The 21,742-nt window shown below is 41.5% G+C and overlaps 2 protein-coding genes across 4 annotated transcripts in view; both read right to left on the bottom strand.

Moving 5' to 3' along the window:
• The window catches only part of PLEKHS1 (pleckstrin homology domain containing S1), a 33,327-nt gene extending 18,789 nt beyond the window's left edge, over window positions 1–14,538 (bottom strand). Inside the window, exons 1-8 of one of the 2 annotated variants that reach the window (XM_077349807.1) lie at window positions 14,305–14,538; window positions 11,506–11,571; window positions 9,979–10,029; window positions 9,395–9,471; window positions 9,183–9,286; window positions 6,054–6,188; window positions 2,715–2,790; window positions 2,175–2,261 (exon numbers count right to left, since the gene is read on the bottom strand). In XM_077349807.1, the coding sequence (XP_077205922.1) occupies window positions 2,175–2,261; window positions 2,715–2,790; window positions 6,054–6,188; window positions 9,183–9,286; window positions 9,395–9,471; window positions 9,979–10,012 (513 nt within the window). In that variant the 5' untranslated portion in view covers window positions 10,013–10,029; window positions 11,506–11,571; window positions 14,305–14,538. The remainder of the gene's footprint in view (window positions 1–2,174; window positions 2,262–2,714; window positions 2,791–6,053; window positions 6,189–9,182; window positions 9,287–9,394; window positions 9,472–9,978; window positions 10,030–11,505; window positions 11,572–14,304) is intronic. The other variant, XM_077349805.1, reaches the window with a different exon arrangement.
• A 4,095-nt stretch (window positions 14,539–18,633) lies between these two features.
• The window catches only part of CASP7 (caspase 7), a 32,222-nt gene continuing 29,113 nt past the window's right edge, over window positions 18,634–21,742 (bottom strand). For both annotated transcript variants that reach the window (XM_077349803.1, XM_077349804.1), the window contains one exon: window positions 18,634–20,859. In XM_077349803.1, the coding sequence (XP_077205918.1) occupies window positions 20,636–20,859 (224 nt within the window). In that variant the 3' untranslated portion in view covers window positions 18,634–20,635. The remainder of the gene's footprint in view (window positions 20,860–21,742) is intronic.

The following is a 21,742-nucleotide window of genomic DNA, read 5'->3' as shown; positions in this document are numbered from 1 at the left end:
AAAATATTGCAAAGAACTATGAAGGGACCATTGTGGACCCACAGGCAAGTGAACTATTGGAAGAGAGAAGAAAGATGATATACTCAATTTGGGGAAAACTGACCACAGCTTTTATTGGACACAACCCCAAGAGCATTGGCACTTCTTCCCCTAGCCTCTCTGCTGAGGGAACAACCATGGAATTGCAAGCCTGGGCATCCACATGGACACAAGCTGCTGTGTGGTCCCTTTGTCACTGCCAACAGCCCCTGAGTTGACCAAATGGGTCCATCCCCAAGCCTCTTTCAGGGAGACCCCAAATGGAGGAGCTGGGCATACAGGCACAGCTTTCCTCCAAACAGACCTGTCCCAGTGCCCAAACCACCCAACATGCAGTGACAATGAAGCAGCAACAAAGTACAGAATATAATGAAATGCAACCTGTAAGAAACAAAAGCAATAGAAGAGAACGTGGTAGAGCCTGAACCAGTTGAGGGGAAGGTCCATCTGGCAGCCCAGCCAAATAGTATTTGAACTCTGGGTTCACCTGGAGCTCTGCCCCCCCATTCAAAACAAGAGCATAGGCCACACTGCTGCATAGGCAACACACTCCCAACTCAAATGGGAGTCAACTAGCAAAACAACCTCTTTCTGCCTGCTCCCAGCCCCAGGCTACAAATACTGTCTGCTAGTAAGCCAGGGCCATTGCTTACTTTTAAAGTTAATGAATAAGTATTCATATATATAGTTTTAGCAGTGAGTCTCTAAAGAAGAGCAATCATCTTTGTGGAAGAGCAGTCATCACAGATTGAGTACTTTTGGGATAAAAATCAAGGGAATTTGTTCTGGTGCTCCACTTAAGACACTGTGCACAGTAGTAATTTTCTGGCTGTTGTGTAATTGGAGTAATTTTCCGCTGTTAAAGTACTAAACAAACATTGAAGTAGTTGAATTTGCTAGATGAACTTTCAAACTCATGAGTGACGCTTGCTTGCAGCATCGAGGGGTGAAAAGGAAACATTCATTCCTTCTCCTTATTGGCATTTCATAGCATTACTAGGCAGCAACAATCTGTCTCTGAGTAAAAGGGGGCCACACGTGCTTCTCATGATCCTCATAATATATGTGGTTACTATGTTGTGTGAATAGAGCAGCGAACATATTTTCCAGCTTCGGTTTCCATAGCATGGAATCCAGATTTGTTTTTGTATATGTTCATACATCCTGAAGCTGGAAAATATGCATGTTGCCCTGTTCACACAATATGGCAGTCATATATACCAGTATTCTGATAGTTCATTTCCATTATTTGTGCCTGGCCCAGAGTAAATAAGTGAAGGGTAGGATTAGCTCTCCTTGCTTGAGTTCTTCAGTTTTTTTTTAAACAACATGCCACATATTATAACTTCTTATATCAATCAATCAATCTTTACTTTACAGTTGTTTAGGCCAAAGTTCAGATACACTTATAAATGATGGCAGGTTATAATAATGGAAGATAATATAGAAAAAGGATGTTAGAATATACTTAATAAATATATTCCCAACATCACTTCTCTAGTGAGAAACATATGTCACCATTATATAAATAATGTATATACAGGGATTTGGCACTATTAGCGATATTTATCATTCCAACTGAATCGCAAACATTCGCCTTTAGTATATTTGTTTCTCTTCAAGCGCTCTGAAAATTCAGCCATTACGCCAATGAAACCCTCACATCAAGAAGAATGATGCAAAGCTGTAGCTTCTAAGTTATAATTTATAATGCAGCTTCCATGTACATGGTTTGGTATTTTAGTTACAGTTGAACTGGGACAGCTCCCATCTTGGTTTTGTGTACCGCTCATCCTGGGGGCCAAGAACAATCAGAATCTCTGGGTGGGATTTGCTCAAGCTCAGGGGATACAGAGATTTTTTCTAGGTCAAGCTGATTGATATCTTTCACTATCCTCACTTAATTACCCCCCCCCCCTTTAACTGGATAATTGGAACTACTGTTTCACAGAGACATACCACACTGCTTACATTCTCTGCTTGTAGTACACTGGGTTATATGGCTGGACTAGAAGGACTGGACAGCATCAGTGATGAAAAAATGCCCCAGTATTCATATGAACCATTCTATGAATTAATTAACTCTACAGTTAAAAAAGACATGAACCATCGGAAAAATAATATAACATCCTTACTTCATATTCATTGCTCTCATATTCATTGAGAAAAGCTGGTGAAGTTTGTGAACGGTTTCTAGATGTTGTCTGGAGGGGTGCCTCATCCTAACATGGAACAACAAGGCAATTTTAAGATAGTTTCACATGGTTCAAATATTAAATTATTTGCTGTAATAAGAGGCTTTACAGACATAGCGATTACAAAGAAAACAGATACAACAGCAGGAGCCTGAAAGTGGAACACTGGAGATCCATGCATCAATACTGAATACCCTGATGCGTAGCTCAACCTTGAAAAACAGCCACGGGAGTGGATATAGATCAGAGCCAAGGCATTGGGGAAGTGGAGTTGTAATTTTTCCTGTGTTGTGCTCCACCAATTTAAGATCATAAGAGAAACATGTTGGAACAGGCCAGTAGGCCATCCAGTCCAACACTCTGCCACACAATTAATACTTCATCTGTTTTATATTTAAGAATAAATTGTGAAGTAAACAACCTTTTCTTTTTGCAGTGATAATATTTCTCATTATTATTGTGAATAATTAAAAATGTTACCAGAGTTTGCCATGTGTTCGTCTGCTTTTGCTTGCAGGCTGCAAACAAGAAATCAGCCCATTCCTCGACATCCTTGCTGGAATTTGAGATCATGTTTTCAAAGAGATAGAAGGTGAATTTTAGGATTGGAATTGTGAATACAAGTGAAGTTTGTCAAACTGGTTTTTTTTTTAAATGCAAAACATCACTGTCCCCTTTAAAATAAACAAAGGCCTTCAAAAAGAGAAATATGCCCAACACTGTGGACCCATGTCTGGAGAATGTCTGAAAAATCTAACCCATTATTCTATTACCATGTAATGGCAGATGTACCAATTTATGATTGTACAAAATTAAATATCCTGACAACCTCAGCTTCCTTTCTAAAAAGCAAATTTCTAACCTTAAGGCTCGAAGTGTGTTGGTAAAGCCTGATGAAATCAGAAGCTGGGAGGAAAACTGAACAGGGTTTTCATTGGTCACAGTACAGCGCTGCTGCCTTGATGATGTCTATCAGAAGTGAATAAATTATGCAAATCTGCTCTTAGACATAATTTGCATCATTCTGTTTCCTTTGGTACAGAATTTGAGTTATTCTGATTCAGAAATCTTATTTTGAAAGCATACAGCATGGACAATACTGCAAGTAATCGGGGAAAACAACAACTAAACAAGAAATAGATGTTCCTTCTCTGCTCCCTATTTGGAGTCAGATAATTCCTACTCCCCACAATGAGCATTAATATTTGCCACGATGAGGCTCAAAAGAAATAAGCATGCCGAAATGCAGTTGTATAAAATGATGAATAATTACAGCCACTTCCATCTCTTGCTAACTAAATTAGACATGCACAGTTTTCTCCCAAGGGACGGGTTACAGCATATAGAAATTCTAGGTTCAGTCCTCCAGGTTGTTACCTCTGGCTTGGAAAATACCTGGAGATTTGGGGAGTGGGTGCCTAGGGACAGAAGAAGTTGCGGCAGGGAGAGAAAGCTTCGCCATCCAAAGCTGCCAATTTCTCTAGAGTATACTGGCAGGGGCTCATGATGATTGTAGTCTGTGAACATCTAGAGAGCTACATTTTGGCCCTCCCTGCTCTAGTGGAACTGTGGACTGGTTTTCTCTTCTAATTCTGGGATGATTTAAGGCTTCACTTTGATGTCAATAATCCCACCCCCTCCCTTTGTAGAGAATTTTCACCCGGAGACCTCCATCTGTAATCTGCTCTTCCCATTACTATTCCATGCCTTTTACTACCATCCAGATAAGAATCTTCTGCTTTTTAGAAGAGCAGGCTGGCTTTCCCCTCCACAGTAAGTGTATCTATATAGAAGTAATGCTTTCCTCTTCTTTATTACAGTTGAACAATTGTTCTACAGAGAGAATAATCTATACACAGGCTTAATCCTCTTATCCAGATACAAAGGGGGAAAAAACAAGGTACTGGCAGAAAACTGGCTGCCACCCAAACCAACAATTCTCCCCTCTAATAGTGTCTAATGAAAACCTCGCCCTTGTAGTAGTATATTTCCTGCCCCTCATTTGAGCAGGCAAGTAATATGAAACATTGGTACTTTCTGTAATGACATCAGGATCTAAGTGTTACTGAATGTTCCAGAAGGAGATATTGAGGGGAACAACTCTGTGCGGGGCTGTTGTTTTGGAAGGTAGACCCTTGTTTCTCTTGTGTTGTTCTGACCTCAGTGATTAATTTCTGGTCATAGCAGCAAACCTTTCTGCAGAGATGTTTACTTTTCTGCCCAAAATGCAACCTCACACTGTAGGCAGAAAAAGAAAGATATGATTTTTGCTTGAGAAAACCTATCCCCAAATGGCTTGACAAAAACAAAGTGAGGCAAAAAGTTGTACGCTTTTCAGATAGCTACAGAACCGAGAACCTAAGTAACTACCAAGGAAATTGGCATGCCGTTCTGAATCATGGAAACTATCGTGCATGATTAACAAATGGGTGTTTGTTTTTCTTTTCTGTTGAGGGCAGGCTGGTTTGGTTTCATTGTTAATTTCTCTATTGAGAGCAAGTAGTTTCCCTGAAGAGAACATAACATTTTAAAAAGTTGCTGAGCAGGATTTGCATTATTTGTTTGCAAACAGCATTAAGGTTTCTTGGGCATGGCATGAGTAATGAAAAGGAATGTGCATGAGAACAATTGGAAGGTATACAGACACTCTGAGAAACTCCAGCCATGTCCAAGGCCCAAGAAAAAGGGAAGGCTTGAGGAGAAGCTGTAAAAAATGGCCTGTGTTAAGTATACACCCATCTTGGACAATGAAACATCAAAGAGTGATCAGAGAACAGGGTTTTTGTCTGTCTGAATGTGTGAAACCGTGAGACTCAGGGCCTTTCCACATGCCATAAATTTAGTGTCATACTCGCCCCCTGTAGACACTATATTCTGGGTGCTCCGCATGATGTCACAATCCTCTTGCATCCGGTCAGCAAACTACTCGTGATATCCACTATTTTAAAGCGCAAGTTAGTGAATCCCAAAAAGTGGATTCACCAACTTAAAAAAGCACTTTTCCCCAGCAGACAGCCAGCAGACTACATGCAAAAGAAATGTATGGAGGCGAAGAAGCGCTATCTCCACCTCCAATGTCCTGCTCTTGCACCCTCTCCCTTCTTCCACGGATGGGATTTTATTTTAAAGGCAAACTGCCTGGAGCAACAGATAGGTATACAAGTGTGCAGGCAAATCCAATTCTACCCCCCCCCCAAAGTTAAAACACAAAGCATGCCTCCCCCCCCCCCCAAAAAAAATCAGGAATGAGATTAATTTTTAAAAGACTCAAGACTCGTGATTCCATAAGGGGTGGCGTTCAAAAATCACTATGCATCTATGATTCTATTTACAACACTAACACCTACGATTAGATGCATAGGCAGTTAAATGGAGAACTATTAATTAAAAAAAATTGGTGGGCATCACAGGACCTTTAAAAAAAGAACAAAGGGGATTGGCTGCTTGGCTTGATTGAGAGGCAGAAGATAGTCATGTATAAACTGCACTGCTCTCTTCTGCCATGTCCAGAAGCACTTGTGGAGGGTAAGAAGCATGAAAAGGCAGCAGACTACAGTGAGACAGGTGACGAATGGCCAGGAGGCAAGAAGGTGACGAATGGCCAGGAGGCACAATAATATTTAGCGCTACGCCATTCAGCTGGCACAACACTATTTTTTGTGATGTGTGGAAATGCCCTCATTTTCTTCACTTGGGGGAAAGCAGCTGTGAGAAAACCTAGAGACACTGTAACTAGAAATTGTTTCCTGTTAATGTTTGCCCTCATATCTGCAATGCTGGAACTTATTGCTGCCTCCTTGAAGAGAGTGGCATACTTACCTATCTGTTCCAATAAGGTAGTAAACCCTTTCCTCTGTTTTGATGGTCATCACTTCTGAAACCTGGCATTTAAACATCTTCTTCACGGCTGCCATTCTGTCAGGGACACCTATACCGATTTCTATTTCTGAACTCCTGTCACATGTGAAAGATGGACATCTCACATATAGATCACAGCGTTATGGCATTTAGTTGATGATTGCAACAACATTTTAAAGATTCTTACAAACAGGGATACTCTTTGTCTAAGGGTTAAACAGATGTTAATGGACAGGAGGAAGTTGGAGAGATTTTGCTAGCAACAGATAAGTATCAGATGAGTTTGTTTTCTCCTCTGCTTGCAGGTACTTAATCCTGGACCTGGCTAGAGAGGTCAGCCAAAGGGCTTTTTGCCCTTATTTCTTAGCCTTTAGTTCCTGGTCCAGGGCCTATCATATCAGTGAACTGCCCAGACTATGCAGTTTATTTAAATCATGTTATCTACACTGATTGTTTTGGGAAATCCCATAAGCAGCGCTGGGGGAAAAAGTGGCCCGGAAATATTTAAATGAATAAATACACGTTTCAGCTGTGTTTAGCTTGCATTAATTTTGAGATTGTGAGGAGCTACGTGGGCAGGGAAAGGCTTTCACCCTTCTATCCCAAAGTGGTCTCAAAACTGAAACTGTGCCCCTTAAGCAGTTATTAACAATATTTGGGGTGGGGAGGTGGGAGGGCAGACAGTCACTATATTGGGGCTGATAGCACCTGGGGGTGGAATTAAATTCCCTTCCTCTCCACCCTGTGGCCATAATACAATTGGGAGCCTCCTACAGCTGTTTTTGTAGAAACGCTCTTAATAGTACATGGTGGCATTCTCCCTTGTGCTACAAAGCATGCACCACCAATCATGACCTGCCTCACCTACCACATTCTGCCACATTTTTAATTTTGGGGACTAGTTCGGTCCCAGCCAGTCAGCAGATCTGGTACACTTAGGTGCGTGTAACAAATCTGTCTGGAAATCAAGGGGTGTACAGCTTTTATCTCTATTTACTGACATCGAAAATTCCTCCTTCCTTCTACTTAATGCTTGTCCTGGCTTGTAATCATATAAAGAACAGCGATTAAAAGAAAGATTATGATTAAAAGCAGTTTTTGTTCTCTACATGTAATTCCAGACACTGAACAGTCAAAGGCCAGAATATACTACTTTACATCTTGAATAGAAAGTGTGGGGTAAGTTCCTGCAGTATGATAACTGGGCAGGTGGCCCCTCTTAAGTCGAAGGGAAAAGTGAGGCTATAGTTCCTGCCACAGCCATTGTGTGAAATGCATAGGCAGAAGGCACGTGGAGGGCAGGGTATAGTGATTGCTTGCTGGCACACTTGCTGGCCTAATAACAAGAAGCAGCAGTTTGCATAGCAGATTTTTCTTTTACTGTCTCCCTACTCTGCGAACCTAAGGTTGAAGACCCTGAGCAGAGAGAGAAATCCCCCCTCCAAAAAAGCAGGACCCACAGTCTGCTTTTTCAGTGCAGCTCACTGCCATGGAAAATGCTACCTTCCCCTCCCCTCCCCTCCCCCCCTCATAGTAATTGTAGTCTATGGAGAGCCACAATTTGTCCACCCCCACACTAGTGCTACAGGTAGTCTAGAATGGGAGATGAATCTATTTGGAAACTGATCTATTCGTTTTCTACATATCTATGTACAAAGTATTTGCTTCAAGAGACTGGCCTTGTCTCTCTTCTCCCCCCTCCCCCTCACCATCCAGTCAAGCACTTGCCTGATAAGGCCTGCCAGCTTGTGAATACAGCAGGCTTTCTAAAAAACCCCAGAAGCTATCACCTCCACTTTCAAGCAGAATGGCAGTTGGCCAAGGCTACCGTTCGATAAGGAGAAACACAAGAGCTGTTGTTTCTGATACCCGTTCTACTTTGGAAGGAAACTACCTTATGCTGTAGATGTTTTTTTTCCCCCCCTCTGACATCAGTTATACATGGGGAGGTTAGGGGGGAAGACTAGGTCAGTGCTCGCAGGGCAGCAGGAAAATCCCTGCTTGTGCATGACATTGACACCAGCCCAGCTCCCTCCCTGCCCTGGTTTGTTTTAAGGCTCCAATGCCCTGTGGCAAGGGCGTGCTAAAATTTCACGTTCCCATTTTTGCCATGGCCAACATTGATGGCCAGGCTAGGCCAGGCCCATGCATACATGGGAGAGACGGGCCTACAGAGTCCCAGCAGTGACAGAAAATGCCCCATTCAGCTTTATGGTGGTGTGGAGGCAAAGGGGGCATTTTTGTACCTTCCACGAAGATGGGATTGTGTTGTCCTTGCAATCCTACCCTTGTGGGTAATCCCTCCAGCCCTGCCTCCATGGAAAAATGTGGTGGAACCTTTCCATCCTGGCTGGTTTGTGTACACATCAGAATCCAGGGCAGACCATGTCTGGCAGGGAAAATCTTACCCCAGCAGTACACGAGAAGCAGGGGGGCATGCTGTCCCGCTGCAAGAAACTGGCGGCAGCTGCTGTGGCTGGCACCATACACAATGGATCTAAGAAAGCAGTTTCTGGAGGTGAAAATGTACCACAAATTTCAGAGCCAACTCTGTGGTCAGTCAGTAGGCTTGTATGCCAGCATCTCCTCCCAAAGAAATACACATTTCATCCCAATTTGGGTTCTTGAGCAGAACATAGAAAACAGCTTTTTGATGCATTATCCCCTCCTCCACATGAAGCCAGCTGGATGACCTTGGGCCAGTCACAGTTCTCTCTTGTGGGGAGAGGAAGGAAAGATGATTGTAATCACTTTAAGTAGAAGAAAATGGGGTATAAAAAACAACTCTTCTAAAAAAACCCTCATCTTTTTAAAGGTTCCTTTCTCTTCCCAATTTTTTAGAATGTTATGCAAATATAAGATTAGGTATGAGAGGTGTGGATAACTGTATAATGCCCATCTTTTACACAACTAACAGCCTAGTAGGCTGTACTGCCAGCTTCTTTGGATTATTTTATTCTTGAAATGTATATGATCTTTTCAATCTAACTGATCAAAGGACTGGAGAACATGACTTTTAAAAAAGCTCTCCAAGAAGATATGTGAAAGGTCGGTGACCCTGTTGAAAGAATATTTGGTTCTGATACTTACTCATTGATTTCAATACAGCCCTTATTGTGTTGCCCTTTATGATACTTAAGGAGATAACCATTGCTGGACTTGGAGAGGATAAAATGTCTCCTTTTCCAGGAACTCTGAAGAAAGAAAGCAGTTTGGTTTGCCATTTGGTCAAACACACGCTGGAGATAACAGTCTATTATAATGCTATTGTAACAGTAGAGCTATCACTCTGCCAACTATACCTGATTGCCGAAAAGGTGGAGAGGAGGGGATTTGATGAAGAAACCCTGCTTGCAGACATCTTCATTCCTATATTCCTCTGACAAAGAGAAACTGATGAGTGTTATAAGAGGGAGACACCACTCCTAACTAAGTAGCGACTTATTTCATAAACCAGGGAGAAACTAAATTAGGCAGTGGGTAGATTTGAAAAAATAATGACCCATCCAATAATTGCTCAGTCCACTAACCAGTGTATTTCTTGCTACACATTTATGATGAAAAGTGCAACATAAAATTGATAGGTTGAATGGAAGCAAACAGCAAGCACTCAAGAAGCAGGGGTGGGGGTGGGGCAATTACACTACACTCCTAGGCTGCTCCATTTTGGGTTAGGCGAAGGAGAATCTGTTCATTTAGCCCTGAATCTCAGCTGTCTTGCACTGTTGCTCTATAAGAGGATGGGGAATCTCCTGTTTTTCTCTCAACCCCTCGCCTAACACTTCCTCTTGGGGTCTAAAGCAGATTGATAAGCAGCCAACATAAAAATGGTATAAAATAGTTATGTTTTTCTATTTGCTTAATCTTATTGAAGTCAGTTTAGTACCCATGCTTGTTCTTCTGGTATACATGGAATCCATTGTGCTGGTTTCTTAACCTGGCAAATAAACAAAAGCCAAATATTAAAGGATTCATGGTCATAGCTGCTATTCAGTTTGCCAGTATGATTGAGGATTGATGTTTTATAATATCTCCTTGACTTCTCAGTAAACAACCACAAGTGCTTTTCATACAAGAAATGATTTACTTTATTTTCTTTCCTGTTCTTCTGCTCTAAGATAGATAAGCAGCAACTGTAACTATAACAGAAGCTTTGTCATTTGTTAGATGATAAACAAATTTATTGGGTTTTTTATTCGGTTGAATCAGTTTTACCAAATCTGAATGGATTTGCCAATGAAGCCTATGGGAATTTCCCCCTTTTTGTCAAGTTCCAGGTCAATTCTTGCCTTTCCCTGGGTCTGCTTTTGAGAATATAGATCAGCCGTTCTCAACTTTTTTACTGTTGAGAAACCTCTGAAACATTCTTCAGGCTTCAAGAAACCCCAGAAGTGGCACAATTGTGCAGAATATGGTTGGGAAGCATAGCTGTGCACACACCCACCCACCCACCCACCCTTCCCTTCCCATCCTTTCCAGGCCCATCACTGGCCATTTTGGAAGAGGTGGGTGGGTTGACATGACTGTATATGGTCATATCACCCGATAAATGTTTAACAGAATTTTAAAATATATTATAAATTAATTAACTCCCACCGATTTGGAAAACCCTTCCAGGGCCTATCAAGAAACTCTTTGTTTTCATGAAACTCTGGTTGAGAATGCCTGATATAGAGGCTTCCAATTGTTTTATCTGGCCCAATGGTTCATTTATGGCCCATTATGCACGGCCGCCGAAACGGCAATTTCGGGTCACATGGAAAACGCGGAGGGGGAAGAAGCGAAGCAAACCGCTTATGCACGGGACGGGACACAACGGCGGCAAAACGCAGAGTAACCGATTATGCACGTGGCGACCCCAGTGCCGCTTTTGGTTGCGCCCCGGTCACCTGGAAGCTGCGCTTTCTTCCGTGTTTCGCTAACGTGGCTTTTTCGGCGACATGCACCGAATCTGTGGCCGGTTGCAGCCGGCGCCGTGTGTTATCGGTGATTTTAATGGGCCACTGTGACTAACAACTCACACAGTGTCCATTATCTAAGTTTCTTAAGGTTTAGTCTATATAAAAGAGCCAATATATTACAAGACTTATTGTACATTTATTGTATGCTGTTTTTACCACTGAAAAAGACGGCAATGCTATAACATATCAATGGCTTGGAGACACACCATTGTCTCCACAATCCTCTGAATAGGATTGGATTTTATCTGAGGCTATGTATAAAAGCCTTTGGATGTTTTTAATTTAAATTGTATGGTGCTTTCATAATTATATTACATTTTAGAAACTTTATGATGCAACCCCATAGGGGTTAGACATTTTCCTTACTATTAACCCTTTTGGTTCCTGAACTTTGATTTGGGTTAAGTTTTTTCTCCTTTTTGTTCTGAATCCAAAACTGAAACCATACTCACAAAAGAAAATATGTTGTAAATTGAGACCCAATCAGTGATGTGGTCAAAGACAGGAGACCAATTTATCTAAAATAAAAATAGAAAGGTATAAGGATGGCTATAATTATTTATTTCATTTTGTGAACATGAGGCACCAGATTTGATCTGAAAGATATGGAGATGGCATCCCTAAAAATCATTTTGCTTAGCAGCAGGTAAGTAGCTTTGAAACTGGCACAATTGGAGCTGCCCATTTAGAATAGGTGACTGGCCAGCTACTTCCAACTGCTTTAGTTCAGCCTCTATTTTGACTTGCAATACAAGGGAAACAACTCTGGCTTAGCAGATATTGCAGATCTTTTAAATCATAGTGCCTTCCATCTCCAGAGGGATATTGTTGTTGAGCTATCGAATGCCACCAAGGGTCCAGGACAATAAAGAAGGATACACTCCCTTTTCACTCTCCCAATGAAGATTGTGGGGCAGGCGGCCAAAGCTATTTCTGTCCCAAATTCAGGGGTAAATCTAAATTGAAATGTGTCTAGATAACTTGTTGCCTCCAGGACTGTGAAGCTGTATAGCTATCACTCACTCAAGCTTCTTGCCCAAGAATGCAACTTTGGCTTTTGGTACTAATTTAGTTCATTCTGGTCCAGGGAAGCCCACTTCAGGAGGAGTTTCACAACTGAGTATTTCAAATCAGTTGGAACCACATCTTCTTGCAAGAAGGTGTTATTACCTACTGGACACATCTGACTAACTCTCCCCAAATAGATACTATCAGCCAGGAAGGTCAAGCCAGGTGTGGTGAAATGCATTCTTCTAAACAGCTCGTCCACTTCATCAGGCCTACCAACTGAAATTATTTGTGTGTCTAGACCAGACTACATTCCGATAACATTCTGAGATTTAACTGAGCAAGTCGGCAATTTTGTACTCAAAATTTATTGTGAAAGAGTCACAGTAGGCCTGTGGGTTTTCCAGGTCAAAATCCTCAGGTATCTGAGATTAAGAGCTCCTTTAAGACCCAAAGAAGCTCTCCCTAATGACATTGTGATGCAGAAGAGAGCTCACTTTGATGCCACCATTACCACTGTACCATTACAGAGTAGGCATGTGCTCCCACCTGTATGCAATCACATTCACTTCAGATTGTCCTCCCTTGTTCCAAGCTGCTTAGCCAACTAAGGGGCATTCAGTACACTACATGAGGGGACATTGACAGCCTGGATCATCTGTTAGCTAGTGCTGTAATGGTAACATCACCTTTGCAGTCTGGAAAATCCCCAAGAGACACCAGAAAGCCTCTGGATCAGGGCACTGGAATATGTAGTGTTTAGCAAAGACTGCTTATGAACAACTGCATTGTTATCTGTTGATCTTCTTTGTTTGATTTGCTCTATCAAGGTCATCTTTACTTTCAACAAGCACAAAACAAAGGCACCCAGAATAAATCAGAGATGTTAGAAATCAAGAAGGAGATCTCATGAGAGAATGAAAATATGATCAATTGTGCTGACATGCTCCTTTCCAATTTTACTTTATGGAAATAGTAGCATAATTTGTGTGGAATGTGGTACTCTACACCCTGTCAACAGTTATGATGTGGTACTCTACACCAGCGGTCCGCAAGCTTGCGCCCGCTGCGACCACTGCTCTGGAGTCCGGGGAGAGGGTGGCCCGGGGGCCCCCGCACGCGTGGCAGCCCCAGTGCAAGCGCGCAAGCGCGGACTGCCGTGCACACACGTTTTTGCCCAGGAGGGACGCAAACGCTCCCCCTCCCGGCCCCTCTGGGCCGCCAGCAAATCGGTCGCTAAGGCAGCCGATTAGCTTGCGGCTCAGCAAGCTTCTCTTCCCCCCCCCCCCCGAAGCGAGAAGCTCGCCAGGCCGCGAGCTAATCGGACGCTTTGGTGGCCGATTTGCTCGTGGCCTGGTGAGCTTCTCGCTTCGGGGGGGAGGGAAGAATGAGCCGCAGCCCGGCGCCAAGGCCTTCGCGGCCCAGCACAGGGCCGCGGCCCACGGGTTGGGGACCACTGCTCTACACCCTGTCAGCCAAATACATACAATGCAAAAAGTCTAATTTCAGCATTCTCTAGAACCCTTGGACTTTGAAACAGAATTGCTTTGAAGAAGGCTGTTGGCATGAGACTATGGGCCAAAGTACATCTCAAAGTACTGGTAATTGATTGATATTCTTTTAAAGAGAGCAGCTTTCTTTTTTACTGTTGTAGTATAGTGAATATCTATGAGTTGCCCCCATGGTATAGGCACAGAAAAATTACTATTAAACAATTTATGGCCCAAATTACTTAATTAAGCACTGAGATGTTTCCAAATGAAAGCCAAAGAAAAGCGTAAGCAATTTTGTAATTAAGCAGATGCATGCTTTGCCTCTTGATAGTTTAGCAACATTTATGTTCTGCTTGTACAGTTTAATAAGTCTATAAGTCTATTAATTAAAAGATGACAAAGTACTTAAATTGGAAGGATTGTTATAAGCAGAAAGAGAGAGAGAGAGAGAGAGAGAGAGAGAGAGAGAGCAGTTTGTCAAAATTTCAGTTTATGATTAGGTTTGGGGATGAGGTAGATTTTTAAATTTTATTTAGTGATATAATAATGCTTCTTTAACCATCTCTAATGATAATTCCATGACAACGCCTCCTGTGACTTGCTTTCAGTATTTTAAAATATTTCAGTTTAGCATACTTTAACTGTGTAACAACCACATCAGTTAAAAAGCTGGTAAAGAAGCAGGAGGAAACAAGACTTCCAACTCAGCCTAACAAACGCTACCTAAATTAGGGCTATAAAAATACTTACAAGCCTCGTGTGTTGTGACAAAGATCAACAGCTTCCAAACATGATGCATCTCCTGAACACTGAATTGTTCCCAGTTCTACTCCGAATGTGCAGCAAGTGACTTATAACTGCCGGCGAACGTACAGCCTGCAGGATGAGTCATAAGGAAATACCCCAGCTGATATTTTCCAATTGAAAGATGTTTGAAAGGGGAAGCCCAGTAGATGGTAGAATGCTTACACACATTGGACAAGTCCTAGGAAATGCATCCAGGTTCGAAAACACTGATAATAATTAATTTCCTTGTTTCATTTTCTCCTTAGAGTCCCTATAAAATTTCCAGAATGCTCAAGTGTGACATCTTGTTTATTCTCTAGAACAGATCTGGTTATTTAACATTCAATGACAAAATGTGCTTCATTTAATGTTGAAAGACAATGCTAATGTTGAAAGATTGCTTTAAAAAGTGCACAATATTCACTCTTCAATAATTCCAAACTGCATACACTTATGTAAAAGTCTATTCAGTTTGGAATGATTGATTAGTCAATATTATAACACTGCACCCCCTCCCCACCTTCCCTTTTCTAAATCTGGACCTTCAAAACAAATATTTAAGGAGAAACAGCCCACCCACATTTAGTGCTGCTAGTGTGATGAATTATTTTACGGTGGCCTATAATTTTTGCAAGAGCAACACTTGTAGTTCTTGTTCCTCTGGTTACTGACAGATACAATTGTGGGGCCAAAATTAAAACCAAACATTTAAGAAAAATCTCTATTGCCAGCCAGTGAAGTTTAGTCTCAATCAGTGTGTTCAGTTATACTACCCATATAAAAACTTCACCAAAGTCATGTGGTAAATATACTGAAACTTTACAAAGGACACACCTCATGTTTCAATACACTTAACATGTCAGGTGACCAATGTAATTCCAGAATGTTAAATGCTATACATAAATGGACCGGCACATTGACCAAATAAAGCCATTATGAAAAATACTAGGCGCTAGGCCACCCCCCCCCCCCGGAGAAGCCTTCGCGGGGCAAAGCCTTCCTGGAGCCTCCTGTTCCCTGGCCGGGAGTCACGCACTCCCCGGGGCCCCACTGTTCTTGCCACGTCAAAGGCCTGGCTTCCCTGGCGTCCCTGCCCCTCGGCCCTTGCCTGTGGGTGGGAAAGGAGCAGGGCTGCTGTGTCTTCAACGCGGCGGCCCTGCTCCTTTCCCGTGGCCTCCCCCCCCAGCCAAGGTGGCTGTGTGTCGGCAGGAAAGGAGCGGGCCTCCGCAGCGACTCTAGGCAGCTGAGCCGAGGACAGGCCAAATAGCCAGTGGGGAGCCGTGCATAGCGCAGATCCCCATTGGCCACTTGGCCGTAGAGTCATACTCGTAGGGGCCAATCAGGAGCTGCTTCACGGCTCCTGATTGGCCCCTACGAGTTTTTATCAGGGACTCGGCCCACCCCTTTCTCCTCCCCTTTAGCCCTTACTTCTTTATTTATACCGCTCCGCAGGTGGCAGTGTCACATATAGAAGAGTTGGTTCTTATATGCCGCTTTTCTCTACCCGAAGGAGGCTCAAAGTGGCTTACAGTCGCCTTCCCTTTCCTCTCTCCACAACAGACCCCCTGTGAGGTGGGTGAGGCTGAGAGAGCGCTGATATCACTGTTCGGTCAGAACAGCTTTATCAGTGCCATGGCGAGCCCAAGGTCACCCAGCTGGCTGCATGTGGGGGAATGCAGAATCAAACCTGTCTCACCAGATTAGATGTCCACACTCCTAACCACTACACAAAGACACCAATGGGTCTTTAAAGGGAATGAGCCTGCCTTGGCAGACTTTGGATGCAAGGATTTCAGGTTGCTATGAGAGGCAGGAAATCATGCTCCATAGGCAGAAATTAGAGGGGACATTTCAGGATGTCATGGAGATATTCAAGAAATCATTGTATGTAGTCTTCAATGAGTCAATAAATAAACTAACTCATGATGTAAAATATGTTGAACAGATTATTTGCATCATATCTCCATTGTCATCACTCACATGAATGTGGCTACCTCCACCTCAGCTGTAGTGTTTCCTGACTGCCCTCATCCCTATTCAATAAAATTAACATATAACCAAGAAGCATACTCCCAACCCCTCTCATTACCAATAAACACAGCTGATCACAAAATCCTGCAATAGGTTTTATTTCTTCAGGCCAAATTCTTTTACAAAATGCACCAATTTGTTGGAATCGTAGATGGGGCCATAATCCAATCCCCTGATCAATGCAGGACCAGGCTAAAGCATCCAAGATAAGTAGCTGTCCAGTCGCTGCTTAAAGACTACTAGTGAGGGGGAGCTCACCACCTCTTTAAGCAGTCATTTCTACTGCTGAACTCTTCTGTGAAATTTCCCTCCGATATCTAGCTGATACCGTTCGATATATAATTTAAAGCCATTACTGTGGGTCCTATCCTCTGTTGCCAACAGGAATAGCTTCTCGCCCTCCTCTTTCAAATACTTAAATAAAACAATCTTGTCCCCTTTCAACCTCCTCAGGCTGAACATTCCCAAGTCCCTCAGCCTTTTCTCATGGAGCTTGGTCCCCAGATCATCCTTGTTGCTCTCCTCCGCATCCTGTCCACATCCATTTTGAAGTGAGGCCTCCAGAACTGCACACAGTACTCCAGGTGCAGTCTGACCAATGTGGTATACAATGGGACTATGATATTGTGATTTTGATACGATGCCTCTGTTAATACAACTCAAGACTAAATTTGCCTTCTTTACCTCTGCATCACAATGACTGCTCATATTTAACTGACAGTCCAGAAGTACCTCAAGATCTTGTTCACACATACTATTATCCAGAATTGTATCTCCCATCCCATATGCATGCCTCTCATTTTTGTTACCCAGATGTAGAACTTTTCATCTCCTTATTGAATTGCATCTTGTTTTCATTTGCCCACGTTTCCATCATATTCAGATCATGTTAGACTCTATCTCCTGGGGTGCTCACTCCTCTAAATTTGGTGTCATTTGCAAATTGGATGATTAGGCCCTCTACTCCCTCAGCCAGATCATAGATAAAAATGTTGACAAGTACTGAATCCAGGACTGAGCCTTGTAGTGTCCCATTGCTCACCTCCCTCCAATTTGATGAAATACCATTGACATTTGCTCTTGGGTGCAGTTTTCTAATCAGTTTCCTATCCACCTAACCATCCTAAAATCTGCCCCTAACAAATCTTGGGATAACAAATTCTGTTACAGTGTACAAAATAGTGGTCAGTACAATAGTGTTACCTTTTGGAATATTGTACAGTGTTAGTTACCCTAAATTAAAAACATAATAACTTGCTCCTTTTTTCATATGTGATGGGTGTATCAAAGCTAGGAAATATTGGGCAAAAAATCATTCTTTATTAGATCTTCTGTTTAATCTTAAATTTCCTATGAAACCTGAGTATACGTTGCGAAGTGTTTGTCCAGAGAATTTACCACGCCACGTGGAGGTCTTCTTTTTTTATACCATGACCTCGGCGAGAATGATCCTGGCAAAAGATTGGAAAACTTCACAAGCACCATCATTATCGGTCTGGATTGATAAACTGACAAAATTTTCAAAAATGGATAAATTAACCAGCCTGGTCAACGGGAGAACAACACAAGAATTTCAAGAATGGCATTATTATACAGACTTTCTTGATAAATAGATGTAAATAATGGGGCCAGGGACCAGATAATTTGACTGGGGGTTCAAAAATTTTCACATTTAATGTCTATATTTCTTTTGTATTACTATATTAAAGGTAAAGGTATCCCCTGTGCAAGCACCGAGTCATATCTGACCCTTGGGGTGACGCCGTCTAGCGTTTTCATGGCAGACTCAATATGGGGTGGTTTGCCAGTGCTTTCCTCAGTCATTACCGTTTACCCCCCAGCAAGCTGGGTACTCATTTTACCGACCTTGAAAGGATGGAAGGCTGAGTCAACCTTAAGCCGGCTGCTGGGATTGAACTCCCAGCCTCATGGGCAGACAGCTTCAGACAGCATGTCACTGCCTTACCACTCTGCGCCACAAGAGGCTCTAATACTATATTACAAAAGTAATAAAAGAACTATATTAAAAAAAACCCACGTCATAACTTGGAAAAGATCCATAAATTATAATAAAATGAACAAGATCAGACGGTGGAATACCTTCTATGTGAGGAAAGAACGTGTGCTTTTTAAATGTATGGTGTCTTCCCTTAGGCATCCCTATTGCAGTTTGGAATTTAAGTGGGTCTTAGCCTTTACTGTGGTTGAGCGCTCTGAATGTACAAATGTCACACAAAGGGGGAAAAAAACTTAAACAAGATGTTAAGAAATTACTTTTATTTAACTATATATGTTTTCCTAAAGAATTCATTACCAGTTGGAAGAAAAAGTAGATATTTTATGTTGCTTTACAATAATTACAGAAAAATATCTTCAAACATAACAGATAGATTATATCTTTGCCAAATAGATGTCAAAAAAAATCCTGTGATATTTTGTCCTGAAAAACAAAGGACATTTCATTGTGCTTCCATCACACATGAACGCTTGCTTAATCTCACTACCTGAATTGGAAATTCCCCATTTTATTTTATATAGCTAAGAACAATCGATGTTGTGAAATCCTGTGAAAAATCTCTTGCTTGGTCTGCACATAACTGCAGACAAGCAAACTCAACAATTCTGCCAAAAATAATTCTTAGAATAACTGAGAATGTTTTATACCATTTGCTTTTCTTAGGGCTCTACTGCTATTTAAAATTTACTATTGTCTTGAACATACAAGTCACTGTCAGTGTAAATTCAAAGAATGAAGACTTTTGTTCTTCATAATGATTTCTGTAGTCACTACCACATGAAGTTCCACAGCTATATATATATATATATATTGTCTTGCGGATGTCTTTGCAGCCTCGAGTTTCATCATGGAATCCATAATGCATCAGGTCCCTTCAGACATTAGCACTTCCATTCTACAGCGTCTGAAAATTTTTCTTCTTGATGTGAACAACTGAATTAATTTTCCCTTGATTGCATTTTGATTCTTTACATTTATGTAGTTTCAATGTGAGAAAAGATTTGGGGCTAGCAATTTTACTTTCTGGGATGCTGCTAGACTTTGTGTAACAAATTTATGTCAGACAGACATCATTCTTAAAATACCAAATAAGAGACATGTAGTAATGAAAACAGTAAAACTGGTAAGTACATGCGAAGAATACATGTACCTGTATACAGTATTGGATGTATATACAGCTTTCTTATAATAACCCAGATTCAGTAGTTATACAGCACTGGATGTAAAGCGAGGTAACTGTTGCCACAGGAAAACAATACTTGCAAAGTACTAGATCAAGGTGTGGTTCCTTCTGTTGTTAAGAGAATGTGCAAATTATGAATATGCACTGGAGGCAGAGGTAACTATCCCGAATACTGGAAGCAAACAATTATTTAAGTCATTAGCACTGAACTATAAAAAAATGATATAAACTTATTCATTGCTTTGTGAAACCATTATACTTTGAATATACTAACAGTCTACATTTTCTCAATTCAAGAAATGAGCTACACATTTAGATTTTTTAATTCTCAACCTGTTACAGTGCTTAGCAGATTGAATGTTGCACTTATTGTTTAGTGATCTCATGACAGCCTCAATCCCGCCCCCTCAAAATTGGATAAAAATAAACAAACAGTTTAGCAGTTCCTATGTTTTTAACACCAGTTTGTTCAAGACTCAGAAAAGCAGAAAGGTATTTAAATGGAAGGATTCTAACAACAAATGGCTAAAAAGCTATAGCAGTTAGGGAAGGCCCACATTTGGATCAATCAAGATATGTTAAATGGCAATATCCTCTGATATGTAAACGTAAGTGACATCAAGGCCACTGTTTAGTTACTGAAAACTTAAAATTGCTCTCTACTATACCTTGGCCACAGTTCTGTATAATTCACACCCTCCCTTTTTTCCTTTGCAGGTACTACATAAGTGAAATAAACACAGTGGTTTCCATGCAGTGCTAGAAACAAAGTAAAAATACTTTATAGAAACATCAAGATGTTCCCAGGATGTAGGCAAAAGACCCTGGACATGGTGAATCAAGAGAAGTACTAGCAGTATTTCTTTAAGCGTTCATAGAAACAAAAAACTGAAGCACTGATCAGTTTACACTCACATGCACATTTTAGTGGTATGCAGGAAACTATCTAATCTATCAATTGAGGTAGTCTTGGCATTACATATTTTGGAAGAATGGCATCTGGTTGGTTCCAGAACTTGAGTTGTTGGAAACCGCTACTGATAACTAGTCCTTGAGATGGGATTTCAGAAGTAAAGTTCTTTAGTTAGCATGGAGACCACACAAGGAACTTGCTTCTTTTCACTAAAGCGAGGGTCATCAGACTGTGATTCGTAGCTTGTGGCTACCTTGTAGTTAACCATGGTGAGAATCTGAAGAATCTCCAGCTGTTTTGCATGCTCACTCAGTACTGAGCAAAGAGACTGCACAAACCAGGAGCCTTTTCCTGGATTTCTCCAGGAATAATAACCTAAACATTAGAATAAGAAAACATTATAAATTAGAACAGCAAACAAATTGATAGGAATGCTGGGGGTCAGAAGCAAGTCTTAATCTTATCAAAGTCACAAACTTCAAAATGTATTTCAAGTTATGATGGTATAGGGTGAGTGAAGATCAGAACACAGCCTGTTGCTAGAAGTTTGCCTCACTGCCACTTGCATTCTTGAAAAAGCAAATACCTATTCAATAAACATTCTGTATATTCAAGAACATGGTTGTTTCTGGTGAGACTTTAAACAATAAAAACACCTAGCTGGATATGCAGTCCACACAACCCTACTTTGTTATATTTCTACTGTATTCCATTCTGCAAAAAGTTCAAGGTGGAAGTTTTGTTGGTTATAGACTTTAAAGCCCTTCAGGGTCCTTCACATATCTGAAGTAATCTCTTCATATGTCCCTGTATGTAAGTTATGCCCCACAGAGAGCATTGCGCTCCACCAACATCAATAAACTGGTGATCCCTGGTCCCAGGGAAGCTTGCCTGACCTCAACCAGAGCCAGGGCTTTCTCTACCCTGGCCCCCACCTGGTGGAATGAGCTCCCAGATGACATCAGGGCCCTGTCAGAACTAAAACAATTATGCAGGGCTGCAAAATGGAGCTCTTCTATCAGGCCTTCCAGCTGAAGCCAATGAAACAATGCCATAAAGCAGAACCTAAAGAACCCTCTCATCACCAACTACATTTTGCAGGCAGATGTAGCAAGCCAGTGCTGAAATATGAAATTGTGAGTTATAAAATTGTAATGTTATAATTAAACGTTAAACGTTCAACATTTTATTATGATGAGTTCCACTGTCAGAAATATCATCTGGTCTCAGACTGACAGACAGAATGTTTATTCGGTCA

The sequence above is a fragment of the Paroedura picta genome, chromosome 8 (genome assembly GCF_049243985.1).
Source record: "Paroedura picta isolate Pp20150507F chromosome 8, Ppicta_v3.0, whole genome shotgun sequence".
NCBI lineage: Eukaryota > Metazoa > Chordata > Lepidosauria > Squamata > Gekkonidae > Paroedura > Paroedura picta.
The sequence above is the reverse complement of the archived record's forward strand: the minus strand, read 5'-3'. Positions and strand labels throughout refer to the sequence as shown.